General features: G+C 46.6%; 1 protein-coding gene across 4 annotated transcripts in view; it reads left to right on the forward strand.

Annotated features, from left to right (window-relative positions):
* Nucleotides 1-24142, forward strand: part of LOC140391661 (progesterone receptor-like) — a 645027-nt gene that overhangs the window by 396998 nt on the left and 223887 nt on the right. For 2 of the 4 annotated variants that reach the window (XM_072476373.1, XM_072476371.1), the window contains exon 4: nucleotides 21984-22034. The exons of the other annotated variants lie outside the window; for them this stretch is intronic. In XM_072476373.1, coding sequence (XP_072332474.1) covers nucleotides 21984-22034 — 51 coding nt within the window. The remainder of the gene's footprint in view (nucleotides 1-21983; nucleotides 22035-24142) is intronic. 4 annotated transcript variants of the gene reach the window in all.

Below are 24142 nucleotides of genomic sequence, written 5' to 3' on the forward strand. Positions count from 1 at the left end.
TAATGATTACAAAGAAAGATTTAAGATGCTGGATTAATTCCACTGCTGCAGAATTTTTAAAAGAATTAAAGATTTTTTTTTAAAAATTACTGACTTTTGATAGTGAATAGGAAAAGATTATGGGCGAGATTCTCAGTTTGGGAGACTAGGGCACGATTGAATGCCCAAAAAGTGGGTATAGCGAGGTGTTTCATAGGAACAAACATAGGAATGTAGGAATTAGGAGCAGAAGTAGGTAATTCAGCCCTTCGAGCCTGCTCCGCCATTCAGTCGGAGATCATGGCTGATCTCTTCCTGGTCTCAAATCCACTCCCTACTTTTTCCCCATATCCCTTTATTTTAATCAGAAATATATCTATCCCCGTCTTCAAACCATTGAATGGCTCAGCTTCCAGCACACTGTGGGGAAGCGAGTTCCACCAATTCATCACCCTCTGCGAGACGTAGTTCCTCCTCATCTCAGTTTTAAATCTACCACCTCTAAACCTGTGACCTCTGGTTCTACATTGCCCTCTAAGGGGGAACATTTGGTCCATGTTTACTTCATCAATCCCTTTTAGTGTTTTATATACCTCGATCAGATCTCTTCTCATCCTTCTAATATGCACAGAGAATAAGCCCAAACTGTTTAATATCTCCTGGTGATTCAACCCTTTCATACCTTGGTGCCTGCGGCGCCGAAAATGACCCTGCTACCGAACAGGACTGTTTTTTTGTCTGGCCTCTTCAGTGCAGGAAGAGATCAGAATGCCATTTTTAAATGCTGCCCTGATCTCTCAATCGCTATCAGACTCCACACCATGGCCTCTTAGGAGGTCCTTGAGGAGCCCCCCACCACCACCACCACCACCAGACTCCTCAGGGCAGGCCCCTCCCCTGGGCCTGATCCCTATCAGGGGCAACCTGGCACCCGGGCATCTTGGCACAGCCTGCCTGGCACCCTGGCAATGCCCCTGCCAGCCTGGCATTGCCACCTGAGTACCCTAGCAGTGCCACCAATGCAGGGGCACTGCCAGGGTGACTGGGTGTTACTGTCAGAGTGTTCTGGGGTCAGTGCCAAGGTATCAGGCTGGCAGTGCCAAGGTGCACAGGTGGCATTGGGAGTGATCGGGTACCACCCTGCCCAGCACCCGTCTCCGATGGCCACTTGCGAGATTTAACGACCTGTGGCCATTCGATCGCCCCCTAAGTGTTGACACCGAGACTGAATTTCGTGCGGTTCGCATTCCCGTTGGTGTGCTATTAGTGGAGCAATTCAGGACATGCTAATGGGTCGGCACTCTGTCCACATGAATTGAGAGCAATTCTCATTCCCACCAGCATCGGATTCGCAAGGCCTGGAAAGGTTGATAAACTGGAACTTCTTATAAGCACTCCATTCCCAACACACTCCTATTCCAGCCAAGATGGCCCAGAGAAGAGCAGCACCACGTTTCACAGGCAGGGAGCGCAATACTGTGTTGGATGCAGTAGAGGAGAGGTTCCCCACGATCGTCAACTGGGTCTGGGCGGAGGTGGCTGAGGTGGTCAGACCTCTGAGCCTCACCAGGCGGACTGGCACGCAGTGTCACAAGGAGATGAACAACGTCCTTAGGGCAGCTCAGGTGAGCAGCCACCTCCCCTGGCATTACTACTGTCCCTCACTCCTGAAATTCCCCCCCCCCCCCCCATTCACAAAGAGGCCAATCAAAACCCACCTGCCTGCATCTCCCTCACACCTCACCCAGCAATAAACCCCAACCCCAGTATTGTCCTCTTTCGCCTTGCACACACATGTCCCAGCTACAGACCTGTGTAACATGCCTCCATACGTCTCACCGTGTCCTTTACTTGTCCCTTCGGAAAAGGCAGACCTTAACAGAAGAGAGCGGCAGAAGACTGGTGAGTGGCTTCCCGGACCTCAGGGGTCTGACCCTCACCGAGCAGAGGGTTCTGGCATTTTCCGTTGGGGGGAGGGGGGGAGAGACCTAACTCCGAGGCAGAGGTAGACATGAGACAGCCAAATGAGCCCCTAATGCAAAGTGATGCCCCTATAGCAAGTGAGTCACCCCTCTCCCCTAGGCCACTCCATCCCAAGATCTCACCATGTGTCTTTTGTGTAGCAGGATCACCATCAGACCAGGCCGGCCCATCTGGGGTACCTCGCCCCCAGCCACAACCCTAGCACACCCTGGACCACCAATCCGGGAACAACACCGACTCTTCGTCACTCCATTCACTTGCACCCTTCACCATCGCAGAGACTATCACTTCAGTCGGTCATTTTAGCGATGAGCCTCCTGGATCACTGTCCCAGGAAACATTTGTATTCCAGACTGGTATTGCGCTTCTGGAAAGTATGATCGTATCACTGGTGGAGATGTAGACGCAGAGCCAGGATCTACAGGAAGGGATGTCAGCAACTTTTCAGCACCTGCAAGTGCAGCTCGAGGAGTCCAACTGCCTGCAGGTGCAGGAGATCATGCCAACATACATGGTACCCAGGCCAACACTGACGGGTGGCATCAACGGTGGAAGTCACAGTCATGGGCCAAGGCGTCCAAGGTTTGGGACACACTGTGCAGTTGATGCTGAGCCTCAGGACAGGGTAACCCAGTCATAGGCAACCATGTACTTGGCAACATGGACATTGCCGCGGCCTCCAAAGCTTAGCCCATTTGCAAAGATAATGGTTGAGGACATGGAGGGCATTGGCCAGGCACTGACTGACCTGGGCCAGTCACTGTGGGATATGACTGAGGCAGTGAGGGACATGGCTCACTTGCTGAGGGATGTGGCCCAGTCTCAATGCACCATGGTTGAGGGCATCGAGGCCTTGGTTGAGCCAAGAGCAGGCCTCCAGGAATGGCAGCAGCAGGTGTCGGTGGAGCCTCCGGAGCTCACTCTGGTCTTACCTCCGTCTCATGGAGTAGCCCGGGGGCCATCGAGCACCCCGAGGAAAGAGGAAGTGATGGGGCCATGTCACTGCCTCTCACAGAGAAGGTGCTGGAATACCTCAGCACTTCTGACCCCTCCCCCCCCAACCTAACACTGCCTCATCTGATGGATGCAGTGGTACCTTGTCACCTGTGACACCCGAATGTCGGTCGAGCCCACCTGGGTCCAGGCCCTTCAGAGGACGGCTGCCAAAGACATCTTGGGTCAGAGGGCGAGATACTCAGCAGGCTGCCTCCACGTCTGATGTGATATGTGGGGTCACACCTAGAAGGAGCGGTAGGCCATTAAAATAAGGAAGTTAGACACCAGTTAAGTTGGCACATAGGTTAGACATAGGGTTCAGGGCACAACAATTGTAGAAAGTCACGATTCAATACCTTTTTACCAACATTCCGACCTGTCTCAATCCTCTTTCTAAAGGATGTGAGGGATGGGATCGCCTGGGGTAGAGGGTGTGCTGGCTGGGGGTGTGTGGGAGGTTGGTGGTGGGGGTCTAGGTCTTCGAGGCTTGCAAGGGGCACAAGTTAATGTTCAGGAAGGATTTGTATCCTATTCACTTCAGCTGCATTACTGCCTGTGATGAATGTGAGCAAGTGAACATGCATCAGACTGGAAATTGCAGAAACACAAGTATTCAAGTACAGAAATAAAGCACTTGGCTGACATGTTTAAAAAAAAAAAATCACATATTTATGAACATACAATAAAAAACCATCACAAAGTACAAATTAACGTGGGCCCATTTTTGGCACATGTATGGATGCAATGTGTGCCCAAACTGAGGATCTATAGAAATTGGTTCCCAAGCCTCACGTGAGGCAAGTTACCAGTGATTGTCACATCTCCATGGGCAGTGAGCCAGACAGGGGGAAAACAATTTTGGGTCACTAGCTTCTCTAATAATAATAATAATAATCTTTATTGTCACAAGTAGGCTTACATTAACACTGCAATGAGGTTACTGTGAAAAGCTCCTAGTCGCCACATTTGGCGCCTGTTCGGGTACATGGAGAGAGAATTCAGAATGTCCAAATTACCCAAGCATGTCTTTCGGGACTTTTGGGAGGAAACCGGAGCACCTGAGGAAACCCACACAGTCAAAGGGAGAACGTGTAGACTCCGCACAGACAGTGGCCCAAGCCGGGAATCGAACCTGGAACCCTGGCGCTGTGAAGCAACAGTGCTAACAGTGCTACCGTGCCACCCCAATGGCCCTCAAGCAAGTTCTGGGAGGGGACAATGTTAAAGGAAATGGGGTACTTGATTGCAAGTACAAGCAAGGGAGAACTCTTACTTCTTCAGGCTCTACTGAGAGGTTATTTCCCCAAATTTATTTTCAGATAATCAAATTGAAACGTCCCTTTAGTTAGCAGACAGAGGGGCTGCTGAAGAATTCTGATCGAAAAGTGTCGATGTCTGCCCCGATCATCAGGGCTTATTTTACACAAGAGGTTTTTCACTGTGCAAAACAACCTTATTCAAAGTTCAAAGGGCCTAAAAAATGGCCCCATAAATTTGGTGATGAGATGATGCCTGCACAGACTGGGTACTGGCTTTCCTCATAACTAAATTGGCATGTGTTACGCCTATTTTATGCCCAAAAAAACAGGTGCAATGTCTACAAATTTCTACCCCTTTTTGTCTTTGAGGCTGTGAAGCAACCATTTTTATAAATATTTCTAATCAGCATATCCCAAGGAAGGGGATATGTCGCAGCAATGGATAAAAGGGGAAAAAGATCAGCAAAGTATAGAACAGTTGTTGATCTGCCAGCATCCATTCTGTGCATAAGGATAAATTTTTTGTGTGTTTAGCCTGATCCTTATACATTACTAGTAAAATGTGGTTTAACCAAAGAGGATATACCGAGGTTTGAGAGTTTTCCTTTTGGAACATACAAATGAAAATCAAATTGTGCAGTTGTATCCAGGGGGGAATACAACCTAAAGTCAGAGGGCGGGTGTTACTGCGCAACTCGCCGCATGTATCGTGTTGGCAGGAGGCAACCCGCCATTGGGCGGTGGCAGGATCATCTGGCCCTGCCGTTGCCAACAGGGTTTCCTGTTGAATGCATCCCTCCCCACCACAAAACCCATGGCGGGGGTGCACCATCAGTGGGACTGGAAGCTCTCGCCGGTGCGAATGGCCGGAAAGTTCCGTCCAGAGTTTCAACTTTCTCAACTCTCCCATCATTATCAGGGCTATTTCATCAGTGCTCCTTTTAAAAATGAAACAGCATCAACATTATTTATCCTTTTAAAAATAATGATTAGATTGAGGTTTGGAATTGTAGCACCATCGATCACACACGAAGCGAGATGTAGAGAACTTCAATTGAGGCTTCATTGAGCAGACTTGTTCCCCAGCAGCTCAGTCACAGAATGCAGCTGCAGGGAGTAAACCGGGTTCTTATACCCCGCCTATCTGGGTGGAGCCCAGTAGGCGGCAGATCCAATCGGGACCCAGCATCTGTCCTCCAATAGCTCCTCAGCATTCATGGTGTACCATATTACCCCTAATACATACCACCACAGGAATCATAAATTGTATTACAGTAATTGCATAAATACAGAAACATCATGTATTGAGTGGTATCGCACACCTTTTTAACTTCAGTTATAGGTGAACATTGATCAGCAATTCCAATAGAGATGAGTATCATGCGCTAGGTTACTGTACAGACTGTTAACCCTTTTCTTTATTATTAACATATGTAACTGGGTTTTCTTTAGTTTGTTAATTGCTAGAATAACATTATTTATTCATCAGTGAATTTTTGTTGCTTTGGAGCAGTAGAAGGTGTGAACACCCAGAAAAAAAACATACATTGTGGAGGGGCTCATTATGAAATGAAGCAAGAACAATAGAGCAGCAGTGAAGGAATTAACTTACAGCTCCTTAAATTGATGGCAAAAATAGTCACATGGAAAGTCTTGTAAATCATTGATGCTAGAATGGAGAAATTGGTTCGACGAATAAAGCGTGTTTACTTTTTAAACATTATTTTGATTTTTCTTTCATTGTGATAGTTTACGGCAATGGAGCAAAATTATGAAAAAGTACCATTTGCATTTTTTTTCTTGGTGGATCAGAACATGTTTGCAGGGAAAAGCATCTTTTATATTTGGTACTGTATATATTTACAGTAAGAAGTCTTATAACACCAGGTTAAAGTCCAACAGGTTTGTTTCGATGTCACTAGCTTTCGGAGCGCTGCTCCTTCCTCAGGTGAATGAAGAGGTATGTTCCAGAAACACATATACAGACAAATTCAAAGATACCAAACAATGCTTGGAATGCGACCATTAGCAGGTGCTATTTAATCACCTTTAATCACCATTTAATCACCTGCTAATGGTCGCATTCCAAGCATTGTTTGGCATCTTTGAATTTGTCTATATATGTGTTTCTGGAACATACCTCTTCATTCACCTGAGGAAGGAGCAGCGCTCCGAAAGCTAGTGACATCGAAACAAACCTGTTGGACTTGAACCTGGTGTTATAAGACTTCTTACTGTGCTCACCCCAGTCCAACGCCGGCATCTCCACATCATGTATATATTTAGATTGCTGGTTAAATTGGAAAGGCAGACAGCAAAAGTCTAGTACTGTCAGTGAAAGTGACTTTTCCTGATAAGGTGACTGATCAGTTGGTGCTTTTATAGGATGGATGTGGTTTAAAAACCCCAGAGCATTAAATCAAAATACACCAATAAAGTAGGACCAGAAGACAAGTTTGAAATGAACAAAAAGTAAACTTAGAACAGATATCAGGAAGAATGTATAAATTCAAAAAGTGATATTCTACCTGCGAGAGATATTGAAAATATAATTATAGCCAGTAGTGGGAGAATTAATAGATTAGCAGGATGAGTTTTCATATACAGCATGGTAGCACAGTGGTTAGCACAGTTGCTTCACAGCTCCAGGATCCCAGGTTCGATTCGCGGCTGGGTCACTGTCTGTGCGGAGTCTGCACATCCTCCCCGTGTCTGCGTGGGTTTCCTCTGGGTGCTCCGGTTTCCTCCCACGGTCCAAAGATGTGCAAGTTAGGTGGATTGGCCATGCTAAATTGCCCTTAGTGTCCAAAAGAAAAGGTTAGGTGGGGTTACTGGGTTACAGGGATAGGATACAGCCATGAGCTTAAGTAGGGTGCTCATTCCAAGGGCTAGTGCAGACCCGATGGACCGAATGGCCTCCTGCACTGTAAATTCTTTGACCTATGATCTATGCTGAATGGATTTCTAAAAAATAATTTTGACGTACTTTATGCACCCACGTTCAAGAATATTACATTTTCACTTTGCATCTTATGAGCATTTAACTGTGTTGACTGCTGTATTAGGGAGCCAGAGTTTCCACTTTGGGAGCTATTGGTTATTTTGACTTAAATTTGAATTATTTTCATGCAATATATCCTAAGGTAGGGCTTCTACTCACTGTGTAGTCAGCAATCAAGCCAGAAATTGTGCTCAAAATTGTGCCAGTTTTCAGAAGAGTTCTTTGCTTTTTTTCTGATTAAGTTAATTTAATATCACTGAACACAAAGGCTTCAACCTTCTGAACCTGACCCTAGTACAAATTTCTTCCGCGATCTTCTGATTCCCCTGGCGATCCAACTACTCACTCATCCATCTACCCACCTTTCCAGTCATCCAGCTACCCGCCTTCCCCACATACTCATCTGCCGAGGTAGTCAGGTGATTGGGGCTAGTCGTGTCCACTCAGAGGGGTAGTCGAACCAGCAAGTAGTTAGGTATGATTGAGAGGACTGTTAGTCGGGTGCTTGGAGGTAGTCAGGTACGGTTGGGATGGTAGTCAGATCGGAGGGGGTAATCGGATCAGGTGGTCAGGGATTGTTGGGTCGGGAGAGTAGTGGGTCGGTTTAGAGGATAATTTGTGGTTGAGGGGATAGTAGTTCTGGTTGGAGGGGTGTAGTCAGGGTGGTAGTCCGGTCCATCTGATGAATTTCGGATCTGGGGTGTAGTCAAGGATAGTTGGATCAGGTGGGGTCAGGGATAGTGAGTGGTCAGGTAGCTGAGGGGTGATCGGGTCAGGGGAGTAGTCAGGTTTGTTTAGGCGATAGTTAGGTGGCTGATGGGGTAAATGGGTGGTCAGGTATTAGTCAGGTGTTGGGGAGGGGTCAGTTGTAGAGTTACCCATGTGTCAGCCCAGGTTTTAAGCTTCTTAACATTTCCTGGGTAACTAGCCAGGCAAGTCATGCAGCTCTGTCCCAAGTCTGATTCTAACTCAGAGTCAGAGACATTCACACCGGCTTCTGGAAAGGAAGAGAATTTCCCATTGGAATTCCCTGGGTAATTTCCATGTTGAAAAATGCATCAGGTTTTCCACAGGTTCTTGATGCTTACCTCCCATCATACATCTGGAAATAGAAACACTTGGGCCAGATGTCATTAGTGCAATCAAGCAGCATTGAAAAATGTGATAACTTTTAAAGATTTTGCTTGAAGAAATATTCCTTGATTTATTATGGTGATATGGTCCAGTTTGATGGGAACGTGACCGGGGAGACAAAGATAGAAATGAAAGACTGAAAAGTAGAAAGTAAAAGTGGAAGCCAGAGGAAACAAGAACAAGCAGCAAATAGCGCCATTGTACAAAAAAACATGTGTAGAAATGTTAAAAAGTCTAAGTCTGAATGCACGGATGCGTTTACAATAAGGTAAATGAGTTAACAGCGGAAATTGACATAAATGAGTAGAATATGATTGCGATTACAGAGACTTGACTGCAGGGTGACCAGGGCTGGGAATTGAATATCCAAGGATATTCAATATTTAGGAAGGACATGAAAAAAGGGAAAGGAGGTGGGGTTGTGTTGTTAGTTAAGGATTAAATCAGTGCAATAGTGAGCGAGGGTATTGGCTCAGAAAATCTGGGTGTAGTATCAGTCTAGGTGGAGCTAAGTAGTAACAGTGGGTGGAAAACGTTAATGGGAGTTGTTTATAGGCCTCCAAGTAGTAGTGGTAAGGTATGGGATGGCACTAAACAGGAAATTAGAGACGCATGTAACAAGGTTGCTGCAGTAATCATGGGTGACTTTAATCTACATATAGATTGGGGAAACTAAATTATCAACAGTACTGTGGCAGATGAATTCCTGAAGTGCATACAAGATTTTTGTTGAGACCAGTATGTTGAGGAATCAACTGGGGAACATGCTATCCTTGATTTGGTATTATGCAGTGAGAAGGGGTTAATTAATCTGGTTGTGCGGGGTCCTTCAGTCACCAGTAACCATACCACAATAGAATACTTCATTAGGATGGAAACTGAAGAAGTCCAATCTGAAACTAGGATCCTAAATCTGAACAAAGGAAACTATGAAGGTATGAGGCATGAGTTGGCTAAGATAGTTAGTGGAACTTCATTAAAAGGTGGCGAGGCAATGGCGAATATTTAAGGAACAATTTCATTGCAACTGTTATGCATTCATTTTTGGTGCAAAAACACAATTTAAAAAACGGCCTAGCCATGGCATACAAATTTAATTAAGGATAGCATTAGATCCAGAGAAGAGTTGTATAAAACTACTAGCAAAAATGGCAAACCTGAGGATTGGGAACAGTTCAAAATTCAGCAAAGGAGGTCCCAACAGGTTGAGTTAGAGGGGAGAGTAAGCTTGTAAGTAATATAAAATCGGACTGTAAAACTTCTGTATGTATTTAAAAAGAAAAATATTAGTGAAGACAAATGTAGGTCCATTGTAGTCTGAAACAGGAGAATTTATAATGGAAAACAAGGAAATGGCAGAGCAATTAAACAGCTACTTTAGTTCTGTCTTTCTGAAGGAAGACACAAATAACTACCCAGAAATACTGAGGAATTAAGGGTCAAGTAAGCAAGAGGAATTGAAGGAAATTACTATTACCAGAAAAATAGTGCAGGAGAAATTATTGGAATGAAAGCCAATAAATCCCCAGGGTCTGATAATCCAAATCCCATGGTACTAAAGGAAGTGACCATGGAAATAGTGGCTGTGTTGGTTTCCAAAATTCTGTAGATTCTGGTATAGTCCTGCAGATTGGAATGTGGTAACTGCCCTCACGCTGTTTGAAAAAGGAAGGAGGAAGTAAACAGGGAATTACAGACTAGTTAGCCTAACATCAGTAATAGGGAAAATGCTAGAGTCTATTATAAAGGATGTGATAACAGGATGTTTAAAAAATATCAACATCTTTACAAAAAAGGTGCAATTCTCGGGCTTCATTACGCTCTCGCTCAAGCGAAACGATGCTGGTGAATAGCGGGAGAGACTAAAAGCGGGAACCGTGCCAGGCGCCAAACAGTTTGCGAAGCAACCGGCCTTCTCCCCTAGGCAAAATTGGGATCTCGCCGTAGTGGTGACAAACCAATTATCACCACTTAAGCCCCATTTCTGTGTAATTAACGAGAGTCACCCCCATATCTAACGGCCTCCTGTCATTCATCGGCCTCCAGCAAGTGGTCACGCTGGCGCCAATTAGTACGTTTTTTAAAAAATGCAAACCTGGCGGAAGAGCTTCTGTGAGGAGCTGAGGAGGTGAGTAGCCATCTTTGCTCACAGGCAAAAACCCCGAGAGCGCTGGGCTTGCTTCCCCTTGTGCCCGGCGGGGGGTGGGGAACCATCAGCTGGGGCAGGAAGGACCCTTCGCAGGCGTGGGCTGCCATGGGAGGGTGGGAGGAAGGTGCTGGAGGGCAACCAGGGGGGCAACCATGCCAACCCCTGGATCATTTGTACCCATTCCGGGGGCAACCGCCTTGTCCTTGCCCATCTGCCCCAATGACCACCCATAACCCCTCCAACTGCCGAGGCCTCTGCCCGTGCAGCTGAAGTCAATTGCTCAAAGGGGAATTGGCAATTGTGGTTAAGTGAGCACTACACATAGCCCAAGTGGATTCCCGTGGGTGGGTGGGCCATGTAGCGTGTGGGAGTCATTGCCCAGCATCTAAATCAAACTGTGATGCCTGAACACTGTGCCAGAACAATGCGGGAGGTAACACCACATATGAGGAAGCCAGCATCCGAACACCCAGGGGATGGGACACAGCTCCGGGGACATGTCCATGGCCGGAGGGTGGGTGAGTGCCATGGGGAGGGAGCCAGTGCTGCCCGGTCCAGGGGATGTTACGAGCGGGTGTCCGCTGCAGCCGGGAGTGCATGGGCAGGGTGTTCTGGGTGGGGGGGGATCAATGGGGGAATGGCGGGTCCTGGGGTGGGAGCCACTGCTCTTTGTCAGTTTAACACCCTCTCCAAATTCCTTTCAGATATGGCAGGAATTTTGGACGCAGACATTGCCCTAGTGGTGTTGCTGCTAGGCCGGGCGGCCAGACGGCATCAGCAGCAGCAGCGTCTGCAGATGCCCAAGGCAGTGGACCATGTGCCAGACCCCGCCCCACACCCTGAGGAGCCAGCCGCCCATCAGGCCAGGGAGGGACCCAGAGGGCGAGTCCCGCTATGGCCCAGGGTGTACATGCGTTGCTGGTCCTTCGAGCAGATAATGGACAGCACATGCCGCAGGAGGCTCCGCCTCAACAAGGAGACGGTGTGACACTTGTGCCATGTCCTCACGGTTAAGGTCACTGCAGCTCCTCAAGATGTGGTTACAATGCACTGCAATACACTGCAGGAGGGTCGCCCGCTTTGTGGTGGTCTGTTGCACAACCTCGCACAGCAGTGGGGCGAGGAGCTGGAGGTTGGTGATGAGGAACGTGTGCCCACCTCCGAGGAGGACGAGGATGATGAGGCGGCGCTGGGCCAGCAGGGCTGGAGGATGATGCCGGGGAGGAACCATAGGACCACCAACTGGAGGCTGCAGGACAGGTGGAAGCGGTGAGGGTCCACCAAGCCCAGAGAGCCAGAAAGGCCCTCATACTGGCCTGATTCATTTAGGACATGGCCTGGTCCGTCACCTCCACTCCCATTTCCCACCCTCCCAGGGTATGTGTCACATCACTCCAGGGTGCTGGGACTGTGTCGGCACTGTCAGCGAGTCACTGTCGAGGGCAGGAGGGTGATTCTAACCCACAGAGCTGAGCGGCAGTTCCCCTCAATCTGTCTGCTGAGTGCTCGCTCACACCCATCAACTGCACGCGGTGTGCCCGGGGATGGGGGGATGCCTGGAAGGTGGGCACGCATTGCGGAAGAAAGTGACAGAGGCATCATAATAGTTATGCACAAGGGTGTATAGTGTGTAATATAAGACTCCACTCTCCCGCGGCCTCATCAGAGGAGTGGAACGCGGGGGAGCTGGTGGCCACCGTCATCACTCCATGGGACGGGCCTGAGTTGGCACTCTGTGCCCCGTTCCTTTTGCACAGTGCCCATAGGGCCCTGGGGTTCATCTTGAGATGGAGGGGCAGCTGGTTCGAGCCCCGGCTGCCCCTGCATCATCTGGCTCTGCCAGCCCTGGCGGCTCCCCATGGTCCACACCATTGTGTCGACGCCCTCGGCGATGCTCCTCAGTGATTGGGCCAAGCTCTGCAGTGCCTCAGCAATGCCCACCTGTGACTGAGGCAAGCTCCTCAGCCATTCCCATCTGAGAACGGGAAATGTCCTGCAGAACCTCATCATGGTCAGCCTGGTACTGGGAGACATCCCCCAGAAAGTCAGACATTCTGCCGAGACCCTCAGCCATGGCCGCCACCGACTGTGCGATGCCTTGGGACACTTCACTAATGGTGCCGACATCATGCACCAGACTGTCCACTGTGGTCGCTGCCCTAGCAGTGTTGGCCTCAGTGCCACGCATTACCGGCGGCATCTCCTGCACTATATCCTTTGGGACCCCTCCAATCAGCTATCGATCTGCTAGAGTGATGCTAACGTCCTGCTCTGAATAACCCGGCTGCTCCCTATCATCTCCAGCTCCGGGTAACTTTGTTCCACAGGCTCAGCATCAGGCTGGGACCCAGCTGGGTCCTGCAACCAGCAGACGTCCGACTGCTGTCTTGCCTGGGGGTTCCTGCCTCCACCTGATGTGCATCAAGCAGCAGTGTGGTGCTCACCAGATTGTGCCCCGAAGCCTGTCCACTAGCATGTCCCACCGAGGTGCGTGTATCTGCGCTGGTGGAGGGTGGGAATGGCAGCTATGTTGCAACTATAACAGTGGGATCCTTAGAGCTCTCCTACGAGGTGGTCTCCGACGGCTGAAGACCTATGGGAGAATGGACATGTGGTCAGTGGGAGGGAAGAGTCAATCAGTAAGGCAATAACAACTCACGTGTGACAGATCCTCCGGGTTGAGCTTAAGTTGGGGTGGGTTGAAGGGGGAGGTTGAAGGCGAATCAGCTGGTGAGCCTTCATTTGCGGCGAGAAGTCAGAGATGCCTTGTTAAGTGAACCAATTAATGTTGAATTGCGTTGCCGGCCTCACTTAGCCAAGCGCAATTCCCGCTCACTACCGCACTTAGAAATCTTTTCAGAGAATCGTGCCCCTATTCAATGTGGATTTATGCAAGGGAAATCAGGTTTGACAAACCTACTGGAGTTTTTTAAAGATGTAACTAGTAGAGTAGAATAGGTAAGGATGAAACGGTGGATGTGGTGCATTTGGATTTTCAGTAAGCAATAGCAGACTAGTTCAGATGGCTAGCGGAGTTACATATAGTTACCGTAGTTAGATCTTGTTAACGTTATCACGAGTATCAAAGTTAAAGTAAAGAACTCATGCAATTATTGTTATAGTTACTCAATAAACCTTTTGTTACTACTGGACGAGTTCAAGTCTTCTTCATCGAGATTCAGAAGACCTCATCACTAACCTAGGTTTGAGTAGCATATGTTACCGACCACACAGGTAACAAAACATGGTACCAGGCATTTTGGCTTTAACAGAACTAGTTAGATTAAGTTAGACAAAAAGAGAAGAAAATTCAGACTGGATATTCGACTGTGGAGGACTTTGCAGCAAATGGATCCTCAACGACTAACTATGGGACTCATTGGACCACTAGGGCAGCTGGAAACAACCGGTAATTTAAGTTATGACTGGAAAAGATTTGAACAGATATTCCAAATATTTATCGCAGCTAATGATTGAAGCGCGGTCTCTGACGCAACAAAAATAGCACTGCTACTCTCAATAGGAGGGCATGATGCTAGAGATATCCATAATTGCTTTAATTACTTACAAGGTGAAGACAACACCAAATTAGAAGTAATACTCAAAAAAGTTGACGAACACTGTAAGAGTCAGTCTGGTGAGATGCGGGAAAGATTTAACTCGTGTCATAAATGCCAGAGAAACGGAAGGCCCATCACTGAATTTATTACAAATCTCAAGTTAATACCACAAGGCTGTGATTATGCTGATTTCAGAGACACTATGATAATGGATCAATTAATTTATGGACTATCTGACAACAATTTAAAGGAAGAACTTTCACAAGATAGGTATCTAACTCTAGAAACTGCTATACAAAAATGCCTTTCTTATGAACAAAAACAAAATGAATACTGTGAGTCTTTACAAACACAGAATCCTGGGCGTCATTCTCCGCCGGCGGGAGTGTCCGTTTTGCTGGCACCGGGGGTTTCCCGACGGCGTGGGGCTGCCCCACAATGGGAAACACCATTGACCGGCCGGTGTTACGGAGACTCCCGCCGGCCGGTCGGCGCAGAAATGTGGCGGGGCGGGTAGGAGAATTTCGCCACAGTATCTAGAAAACAAAATCGGTAAAAATGGCGCAAACACTCACCACGAGGCAGAGGCAGGATCTCCCTCGATGCAACAGCACTTTTTGATTGGCAGCCATCTTGAGCGAGGGCGTTCCGGCCAGTACGCACATGCGCACTTCTCAAAAAGGAAAAAAACGGCAAAATATTCTCATGCGCGAGAAGCTGCGCATGCGCAGATGCGAGAAGAGCGCACAGTAAAGGAAAGTCAGATTGCACATGTGCAATCAATTCCTACGCTTTATGTCACGAGCGTCATGACATCAGAAGACCTGGACCACGCCCACTTAAAAGGGAAATGCCTGAAAATTACAAATAAGAATTTTAAAGCTGCAAAACCCAATTTTAAAGCTGCAAAACCTAATTTTCTTACCTCAAAAGACAGAACATAGCCTGAGCTTGTACCAGCTGTTGAAAATAACCTCCGTAGCACCCTGGCACAAGCAGTTTGCACCACCTAAAGAGGAGAGCACAGTGATTTGTTCATTGAAGAATACTACTCAGAAGATGATTTGTTCATTGGACATAGAAAGAACAATGATAAATCCGAATCAAAAAGAGATGATTTTTTTCATTGAAGACTACTGCTCAGACATGAATGAGTTATTTGGAATTGATGATCATTGCATCAGCAACACAGTTGAAAAGCTCAACACGACTCTTCTCATGGTAGATGAATCCAATACCATGATGCCATGGCAGATCGGCGACACATTGGATGACAGCAATACCCAAGAAGAAGACGATGCCACACAGAGAGCACAGAACGACTCCGTTGAGAGAGTGCAGATCGACTCCACAGAGAGAACACTGCACGACTCCACAGAGAGAGCGATGAAAGACTCCACAGAGAGAGCGATGAAAGACTCCAGACAGAGAGCGATGAAAGACTCCACACAGAGAGTGATGAAAGACTCCACAGAGAGAGCGATGAAAGACTCCACAGAGAGAGCGATGAAAGACTCCACAGAGAGAGCGATGAAAGACTCCACAGAGAGTGATGAAAGACTCCACAGAGAGAGCGACACAAGCCTCCACAAAGAGAGCAACGCAACCTTCACAGACAGCTCGGTGACAGACTCAAAAATGGAAGCAAGCAAACATTCCATAGCAAACACCATGCATAAACAAGACTGTGAAAGTCTACCAAGCTCATGTGAACAACAAAAAGACTATGACAGTCTACCCAGCTTATTTGAGCCAGCAGAACCCAACTCATTTAACCAACAAGAAGACAGTCTACCCCGCTTATTTGAGCCACCAGAAGAAGACTATGAAAGAGTACCCATCTTATTTAACCAACAAGAAGACACTGAATGTCTACCCCTGTATGTGAGACAAGTGACGAAGAAATCACAATTCCCATATAGGATGTGCAGGATCACAGCGAGGCTTAAGATCTCAGCTCGTCTGCACAGAAGCACTCAACAATCAGAGGAGGGCTACCCAAGAGTCCAGAGAGACCACGTCAATAGAAATCTTGAAGTTTTTGACTCCAGAAGAGGAGCACCACAACCCACAACAAAATGAAATTGTGAAGATTTTGACTCCAGAAGAGGAGCACCAAGACCCACAAGAGAATGAAATTGTGAAGATTTTGACTCCAGAAGAGGAGCACCAAGAAACCATAGTTGATTCAAATGAACCAGAAAAAACTCCAGAAGAGGAGCACAAAGAAATCAATGATGATTCAAGTGAACCAGAAATGACTCTAGAAGAGGAGTACTAAGGAAGCAAAGAAGAGGAGTCAAATCCACCACAAATGACTGATGTCACCAACATCAATGCAACATCAGAACATTCTCACAATTCTCAAGAAGACACGCTCAATATAACAGATACCACAACGGACACTGACACCAATAACTGTGACAATGACTCAAATCATCCACACGGAACATTCATTGAGCGCAACAAGAACAACAAACAACAAACACCACAAGATGAACAGCAGAAACAAGAACAACAACAGCAACAAAATAAACAACATGCAGCGCAACAAGAACACCAAAGACAACAAGAAGCATAACAGAAACAACAAGCACGACAAGAAAAACGACAAGAACAGTGACGAAAACAACAGAAACAGAAACAACAAGCACGACAAGTAAAACAACAAAAACAGAAACCAGAAGCACGACAAAAACAACAACAAGAATGACAACAACAAGAACGACAATGAAAACAACAAACATAGAAACGACAGAAACAACAACAATGAAACAAAGACCTGTACAACATGGTACAACTTTGCACATGAATGACAATGTCACAGCACACTGCAAAACAATGACAAGACTACAAACATGCCATGGCATGACAAAGAATCTCACAAATTCACATCTGCTCCAGAACAAGCAAGCACGCCAGCTTTCAAGGCAGATGACACACTAGATCAATACCGCAAGCACAGGAAAAATTCCAGGTCAGACAACAAAGATGACACACAGAATCAATACCACAAGCACAGAAAGAAGTCCAGGTCAGACAATGGTGTAACACAGAATCCCTACCACAAGTACAGAAAAAAAAGAAAAAGTCTAAATCAGACAACAAAGGGATTCGACCATTAAAACACCTCATGATGACTTGATGAACACTGACAACGTTCACAAAGAAATAACAACATCAACATCCCCACTTCAACAACAGAAGACAAAAGCAACGCAAACGAACAAATTCATAAAGTTTGGACACACAATTTTTTAAATTAAGATTGGACTCATAAATATTAATTGGCTTTGTATAATCATCAAGATCACCACAACTTGTACATCATTTGTCTACCTACTTCATGCAAGCGAAAAAACCTTAGAGACTAAATGTATTCACATTTGACGGACTAACTCATTGATTTTTACATAATGCATTTTCAAACTGCATCCATTATGTTTGTTCAATTTTCTTTACAACATACAGAAAATATGTAACACCAAAAAAAGGGGGATGTAGTCATCTCTATATGTGCATGTACACAAGGGGTTAATGTGTAATCAGTAGCACCACATAATCACTAGAGGCCGGACCAACAGGGGTATAAAAAGCAACCACATTAGGTCTCTGGCTCTCTCTTGGGTGCACTGTGACCAGGGCAATAGCAGACCAGTTCAGATGGCTAGTGGAGTTACGTATAGTTACTGTAGTTAGATCTTGTTAACCTTATCACTAGTATCAAAGTTAAAGTAAAGAACTCGTGCAATTATTGTGATAGTTACTCAATAAACCTTTTGTTACTACTGGACGAGTTCGAGACTTCTTCATCGAGATTCAGAAGACCTCATCACTAACCAAAGTTTGAGTAGCACATGTTACCCACCACACAGGTAACAAAACACTTGCCATAGCGGGAATGCAGTGAGGTTCATCGGACAGATTCCTGGGATTGTAGGATTGTCATATGAGGAGTGAATGAGTCGACTGGGCTTGTATTCACCGGATTTTAGGAGAATGAGATGGGATCTAATTGAAAGGTATAAAATATTGACAGGGCTGGACAGACTGGATGCAGGGATGTTGTCAGGATGCGAGTGGAACATTTAGGACTGAGATGAGGGAAAACCTTTTCACTCAAATTTTGGTGAACCTATGGAATTCTCTACTACAGGAGTCTGTGGAGGCCAAGTCACTGAATATATTTAAGAAGGAAGTAGATTTCTAGGATCTAAAGGCATCTGGGGTATGGGGAGAGCATGGTGGTGTGACGTTGAGATAGAGGATCAGCCAATATCACATTGAATGGCAGGGCAGGCTTGAAAGACCGAATGGCCGACTTCTGCTATTTTCTATGGGTGAGGTTCTCTGGCCTCCCCGTGATGTGTTTCTGGGCGGGGGTGGTGGACGGCCAGTGGTGGGATCTTCTAGCTCCGAAAATGTCAATAGCATTTCCCATTGAATCCACCCCATGTCACTGGGAAACACGTGGCAGGACGGGAAGATACTGCTGCCGTGAAAAGCCAAAGGTTTCTAAGCTGAAAATAGGTTTATTAAAAAACTAGGCAATTTATGCGCCCTTTCAAAACAGCACGCCGTGAGATGCCCAATTTTAAACTGCTGAAAATTACTTAAAAATACACCAAACCATTTGCTGATTAAAATGGGTTATGGTAGTTTGTTTCTCATTGAATTAAAACAACATCACATTCAGGGGCTTCAAAAGCACACCCATTATTTCCCAAAAGAACCAGATTTATATTTAGTGCTTCCTGGAAGGCTTGCACAGGAGCACAGTGAGCAGAAACTGCTAATGGGGATTATTCTAAGCTGGGGAGAATGGCCAGTTTTGTTTGGATGAGACTGTGACATCTGATTTGATACCAAGATCCTCATGTACAAGGCAGTCCTCCTCTCAACTGTTCTATATGGCTCACAAACTTGGATTACATCCAAACACAACCGCAAGGCTCTAGAGAGGTACAGATGCTCCATATCAGCTGGGAAGACAGTCGTACTAACATCAGTGTCCTTGAAGGATCCAAGAGCAGCAGCATCAAAGCGATGATTGTCCGAAACCAATTCCACTGGGCCGCTCACGAATTTAGGATGCCAGAGTCTCAACTACCAAAGCAAATCTTCTTCACCTAGCTCAAGGACGGCTCCCGAATAAGGGGAAGATAAAGGAACGCTTCCATGGCACCCTTGAAGGCTTACCTCAAGAATTGTAACATACACGTATCAGCACAGATGTCACGCTCATTAAAGACTCTCATCATTAGACGTCCAAAAACGATGCTTGCGGATTGGATATCATGCTGGATCTCCGCAATGACGTCAGCCTTAGATGAGAGATGGTTCTCCAGGTAGGGACATGTTCCACATTTGATAGGATGTCTCCTTTTATTTCAATGGAGGGATAGACTGGATCTTGCTCTGGGCCGGGTTGGTAAAGGATTTAAGTGTTCTTGAGGCTGAGACCGATTCTTCGGTATGCATCTGCAAAGGTGGCCAAGAATGGCTTGGGAATTCTCTTCTGAGAGTGTGGAGGTGGGTTTTCATCCTGATTGAAGGGGCACAATTCTTCAAGAACACCTGACAGCAAGAGGAGGTCCTGAAAAAGAGCCTGAAAAAGGAATATGAGCGATCTCAAGTCCAAGGACTAATCCCACCTCCCAAAAACACCTGCCAAGTGTACGGTCAGAGATGCGGCTCTAGGATCAGGCTGATCAGCCACCCAAGGACCCACAGAACCCATGACCAGCAACACAGAGTTTCTTAGGTGGACAATCATACTCTTTAGCGAATGATCGCTGAACAGTTTGGCATTGGGGATGAGAAAATATCAGCCATGATTGAATGGTGGAGCAGATTCGAAGGGCCAAGTGGCCTAATTCTGCTCCTATGTCTTATGATCTTATGGTCTGATTACAGGATTCCAAATTTAATTTTATAATCATTTTAATCATTTTTACAATCTGCATTCAAAAGTAATTTATTCAGAGACATTCCAGATAAATAATTCTCAATCATATTAGAAGCTGAAGAACCAATTACTAAACTAGGGTACAATTCTAAAACAAATACTAATGACCATATTCACAGGCAAGCTATGAATAAATAGGACAGAACATGGATGTGGAATTGAAATACTTTGCAATGAAAAATAATAACGTATTGATTGGATATAAGTATATCACTTTGAAGATTAGGAGACATGTTTTGACTGCTTGGGGAGAAAAACTATGTTACACTGGTGAGGTCAACTGGGCATGGTGCTGCATTGGAGAAGGCCTTCGTTACAATGTTAATCGTTCTGTTCACACCTCTTATTCCTAACCCTGGGTGATGTAGTAAGAAACCACCTTGGCCTGTGGCATGTGGGAGATATGGAACCAAGGTGGCACAAAAGAGGACATGTTGTTTGCGGAAGTAAGAGGAGTAAGGCAAAGAGAGCTCTCAGTTGGAATCCTCCCTGCCTTCTGAGAGCATTTCTGTTGCCTCATCTTAAGCCAGGAACAATGTGTGAGTTGACTCTGTTTTGCAATGGACATGCTCATGGAAACCTGCCCCTTCTTTCAGGCAGACCTGCAGCCTCAAAACAAGGCAAGGACAGTGCTATTCAGTGGCTACGAAGGTAACCTTAACCTGGATTTCTTTGTTTCAGGGCTTTCAGTCTGGAGCAAGCGACATCTGTAATATCTCCCAGTTTGCTGGGAGGCCACTGTTGCTCTGAATGCCAGGGCAGGGGAATTCATTCTGTTCTCTTGGAGAGATACATGCAGACTAACTAAATGGCTTTGTCAAGATATCCGGCTTCACTTTGGTGCATGGTGTCACCCACTCTGCACACACATGTGGTTTTACAGATGCAACACCTACATCTATAAATATACAGCAACTGCAAAGAATTCTACTTCCCAAATCTGCATTGATGTGTGACCATGCTCAGCATATCATGCAAGTGAATGACTGCTACCCTGGAAAGTATCTTATGTCAGTTCACTGAGCCACCACCGCAAACCAGAGGGTGGTTGATGAGAGGCAAAGGCTCTCTATGTAAATCTGCCTCAAAGGTCTGCTGTGCACTCCGATCACAGTTGATCAGCATGCGCACAATATCACACAAACATTACTAAACAGTCCATTAGGGTGTTCAAGCAATGGTTTCACTGCCTGAACCTTCCTGGAGGAGCCCACCAGAACTCGCCAGAGCATGGGCTGAGCTTTCCGCCTCGCGCAGCTGGTAGCGAAGTTACCAATGAGGCGGAGAATCCAGCGTCTTGAAGAAAATGGAATCGCTGCCAGGTGTCGATCCGCTTCCGCTGCTCCAGCCCCCCACTGCCGTTGGGGTCGGGTTTGAGCCCTAAACGAGTGGGAGGTTACAAATGGGTCAAAATGCAAAAGGCCGTGGCGGGCTGGGCACCATATTCTCCAGGTCCACGTGGATCTCCATTCCTCTGGGCTGGGAATCACATGGGCGAGAGGAACACTACTTGTCCTGACAAACCTGTACCTGGCATAGTGGACCAAGGGGGTAATGTTTTAAGGGAGTTGCCCCTTAAGTCCATTGAGGGCCACCCTCCTCCCCTCCCCCCATCCCCCCACACACAATGCAAGACCAATTAAGTGCTTTCCAATCACCTCCTTCACAGTTGAGTGCCTTTGACGTGGTCTGCTAGAAACTAACAGCACTTAACCCTGTTTGAAGTGTCCCAGGAGCTGTCAATCAAAGCTTCTTGTTTATCAGCATTGCAGTTAGTTCCTCAGCTGATCACCTTAAAGTTACTCAGCCGTGAAGGAAGATTAATGGAACAATGCTACCAGCTGGGTGTGTGTGGAAGGCTAGTAAACGCAATATTAAAGAGAAATGAATGAATGGATTACAGATCAATGGTCTGAGGGGGTTTAAACCCAGCTGACTGGTTTTCTCTTTCCAGGAATTGACAGGTGCTGCTTCCTCTGCCTGAACCAGCAGGTGTATTGTCCAGGTGAGTGTTAAAGCAGTGATTTTTTTCACTGCCTCTGTCTGGACTGCTCTCTAGCTTCCGGACAGGGGTCTCTCTTCTGGGGGGTGGGGTGGGGGGGTAGGGGGGGGGGGGGGGTAGGGGGGCTACCTGGCGGGGGTCTCTCTTCTGGGAGCTTCCTGACAAGGGTCTCTCTTCTCGGGGGCCTGTTGGGAGGTCTCTTTATTTGGGGATCTCTTTATTTAAGGGGTCTCTGTGGGGGGTGGGGAGGGGGTGGGTGGGGGGGATAGGTCGGGTCACCTCCATACTGGCGGGAGGGGGAACCCAGAAAATCCGGGGGGGGGGGGGGCGGTGTTCTGAGTTGTGCTGCATGGGAAGTGGGCTGTCAGCTAGGGACCTTGTTATCGGGCCGCCCGTTCAAAATCCCTAGGGAAACCCTCGCAATCCTCACCATGCAGAAATATGCATAACTGAGGATTTGAAATCGTTTGGAGTGCAAATCAACTACAATTCAGCTCCAATGAGAGAACATAGTCTCCCAGATGGAGAATCCCATCCCACGTGTCTGACTTGTCGTGGTCTGCTGTGTCCTATACAACCTTGCTACCATGGGGACGCCCTTGCTTACAGAGATAAATAAAACATCTCAGGAAGAAAGGGGGAGGCAACCAACAATTGTCTCTGATCACCTTATCTGACTACGTTCCACTAAGCACAACCTGAAATCTCAGTTGAACAGCGATCACAATACCTTCACTCTGTCAATAACCATCACAACACCCTCTTGGTCACAATTTTGAAACAAAAGCCACCACAAAACTACCATCAAACAAACCATCAATCTTGCATACAAAAGTCATCCTGTGCACCCATCTTTCAGGCTACCCCAGGGACTCTAATCTGGCTGGTGGATGGTTGCTGATTTGCAGTGGGGAAGCGTGCAGGTGGCCTTGCTTGGACAACCTCGAGTACCTCTAGATTCTGAGACCCGAACCATGGCCTGGGCAGCAGCTGTTTAGGTTGACTGACTGAGAGGCAAAAGAGAGGTGATGGTGAAGTGACAGTGGAGGGAGGATGAAAGCTGCAAACTTGAGAAGGGATAGCAACTTCATGTTCCATGGAGCCACTCTCCTGTGTGGCACTTCAGCAACCCGAGCAATCTTTTGGAGGACAGATTGCAGACTGCATTGAGAGTCTACAAGCCTTTTTGACTATCTATAATGGCAAAAATATGAGATTTCATTACTTCTATTTGAACTTCCATTGCAGCGCTCAGGTATTTGGTAACTTTTACTAGTGTTGAATTGGAAGCTGAAACAGCAACAATAAGATCATGCATCATGATGGGTTCACAGACGCTATCAGAGAGTTGCGCATCACTTCCATACTGGAAGCTCTGTGGCAAAGCAGTATAAAGCCTTCTTTGAGAAGGTGACTGAACAGGTAGACGAGGGTAGAGTAGTTGATGTGGTGTATATGGATTTCAGCAAAGCGTTTGATAAGGTTCCCCACGGTAGGCTATTGCAAAAAATACGGAGGCTGGGGATTGAGGGTGATTTAGAGATGTGGATCAGAAATTGGCTAGCTGAAAGAAGACAGAGGGTGGTGGTTGATGGGAATTGTTCAGAATGGAGTACAGTCACAAATGGAGTACCACAAGGATCTGTTCTGGGGCCATTGCTGTTTGTCATTTTTATCAATGACCTAGAGGAAGGCGCAGAAGGGTGGGTGAGTAAATTTGCAGACGATACTAAAGTCGGTGGTGTCGATAGTGTGGAAGGATGTAGCAGGTTACAGAGGGATATAGATAAGCTGTAGAGCTGGGCTGAGAGGTGCCAAATGGAGTTTAATGTAGAGAAGTGTGAGGTGATTCACTTTGGAAGGAATAACAGGAATGCGGAATATTTGGCTAATGGTAAAGTTCTTGAAAGTGTGGATGAGCAGAGGGATCTAGGTGTCCATGTACATAGATCCCTGAAAGTTGCCACCCAGGTTGATAGGGTTGTGAAGAAGGCCTATGGAGTGTTGGCCTTTATTGGTAGAGGGATTGAGTTCCGGAGTTGGGAGGTCATGTTGCAGCTGTACAGAACTCTGGTACGGCCGCATTTGGAGTATTGCGTACAGTTCTGGTC

This window comes from Scyliorhinus torazame, chromosome 15, assembly GCF_047496885.1.
Source record: "Scyliorhinus torazame isolate Kashiwa2021f chromosome 15, sScyTor2.1, whole genome shotgun sequence".
Taxonomy (NCBI): Eukaryota; Metazoa; Chordata; class Chondrichthyes; order Carcharhiniformes; family Scyliorhinidae; genus Scyliorhinus; species Scyliorhinus torazame.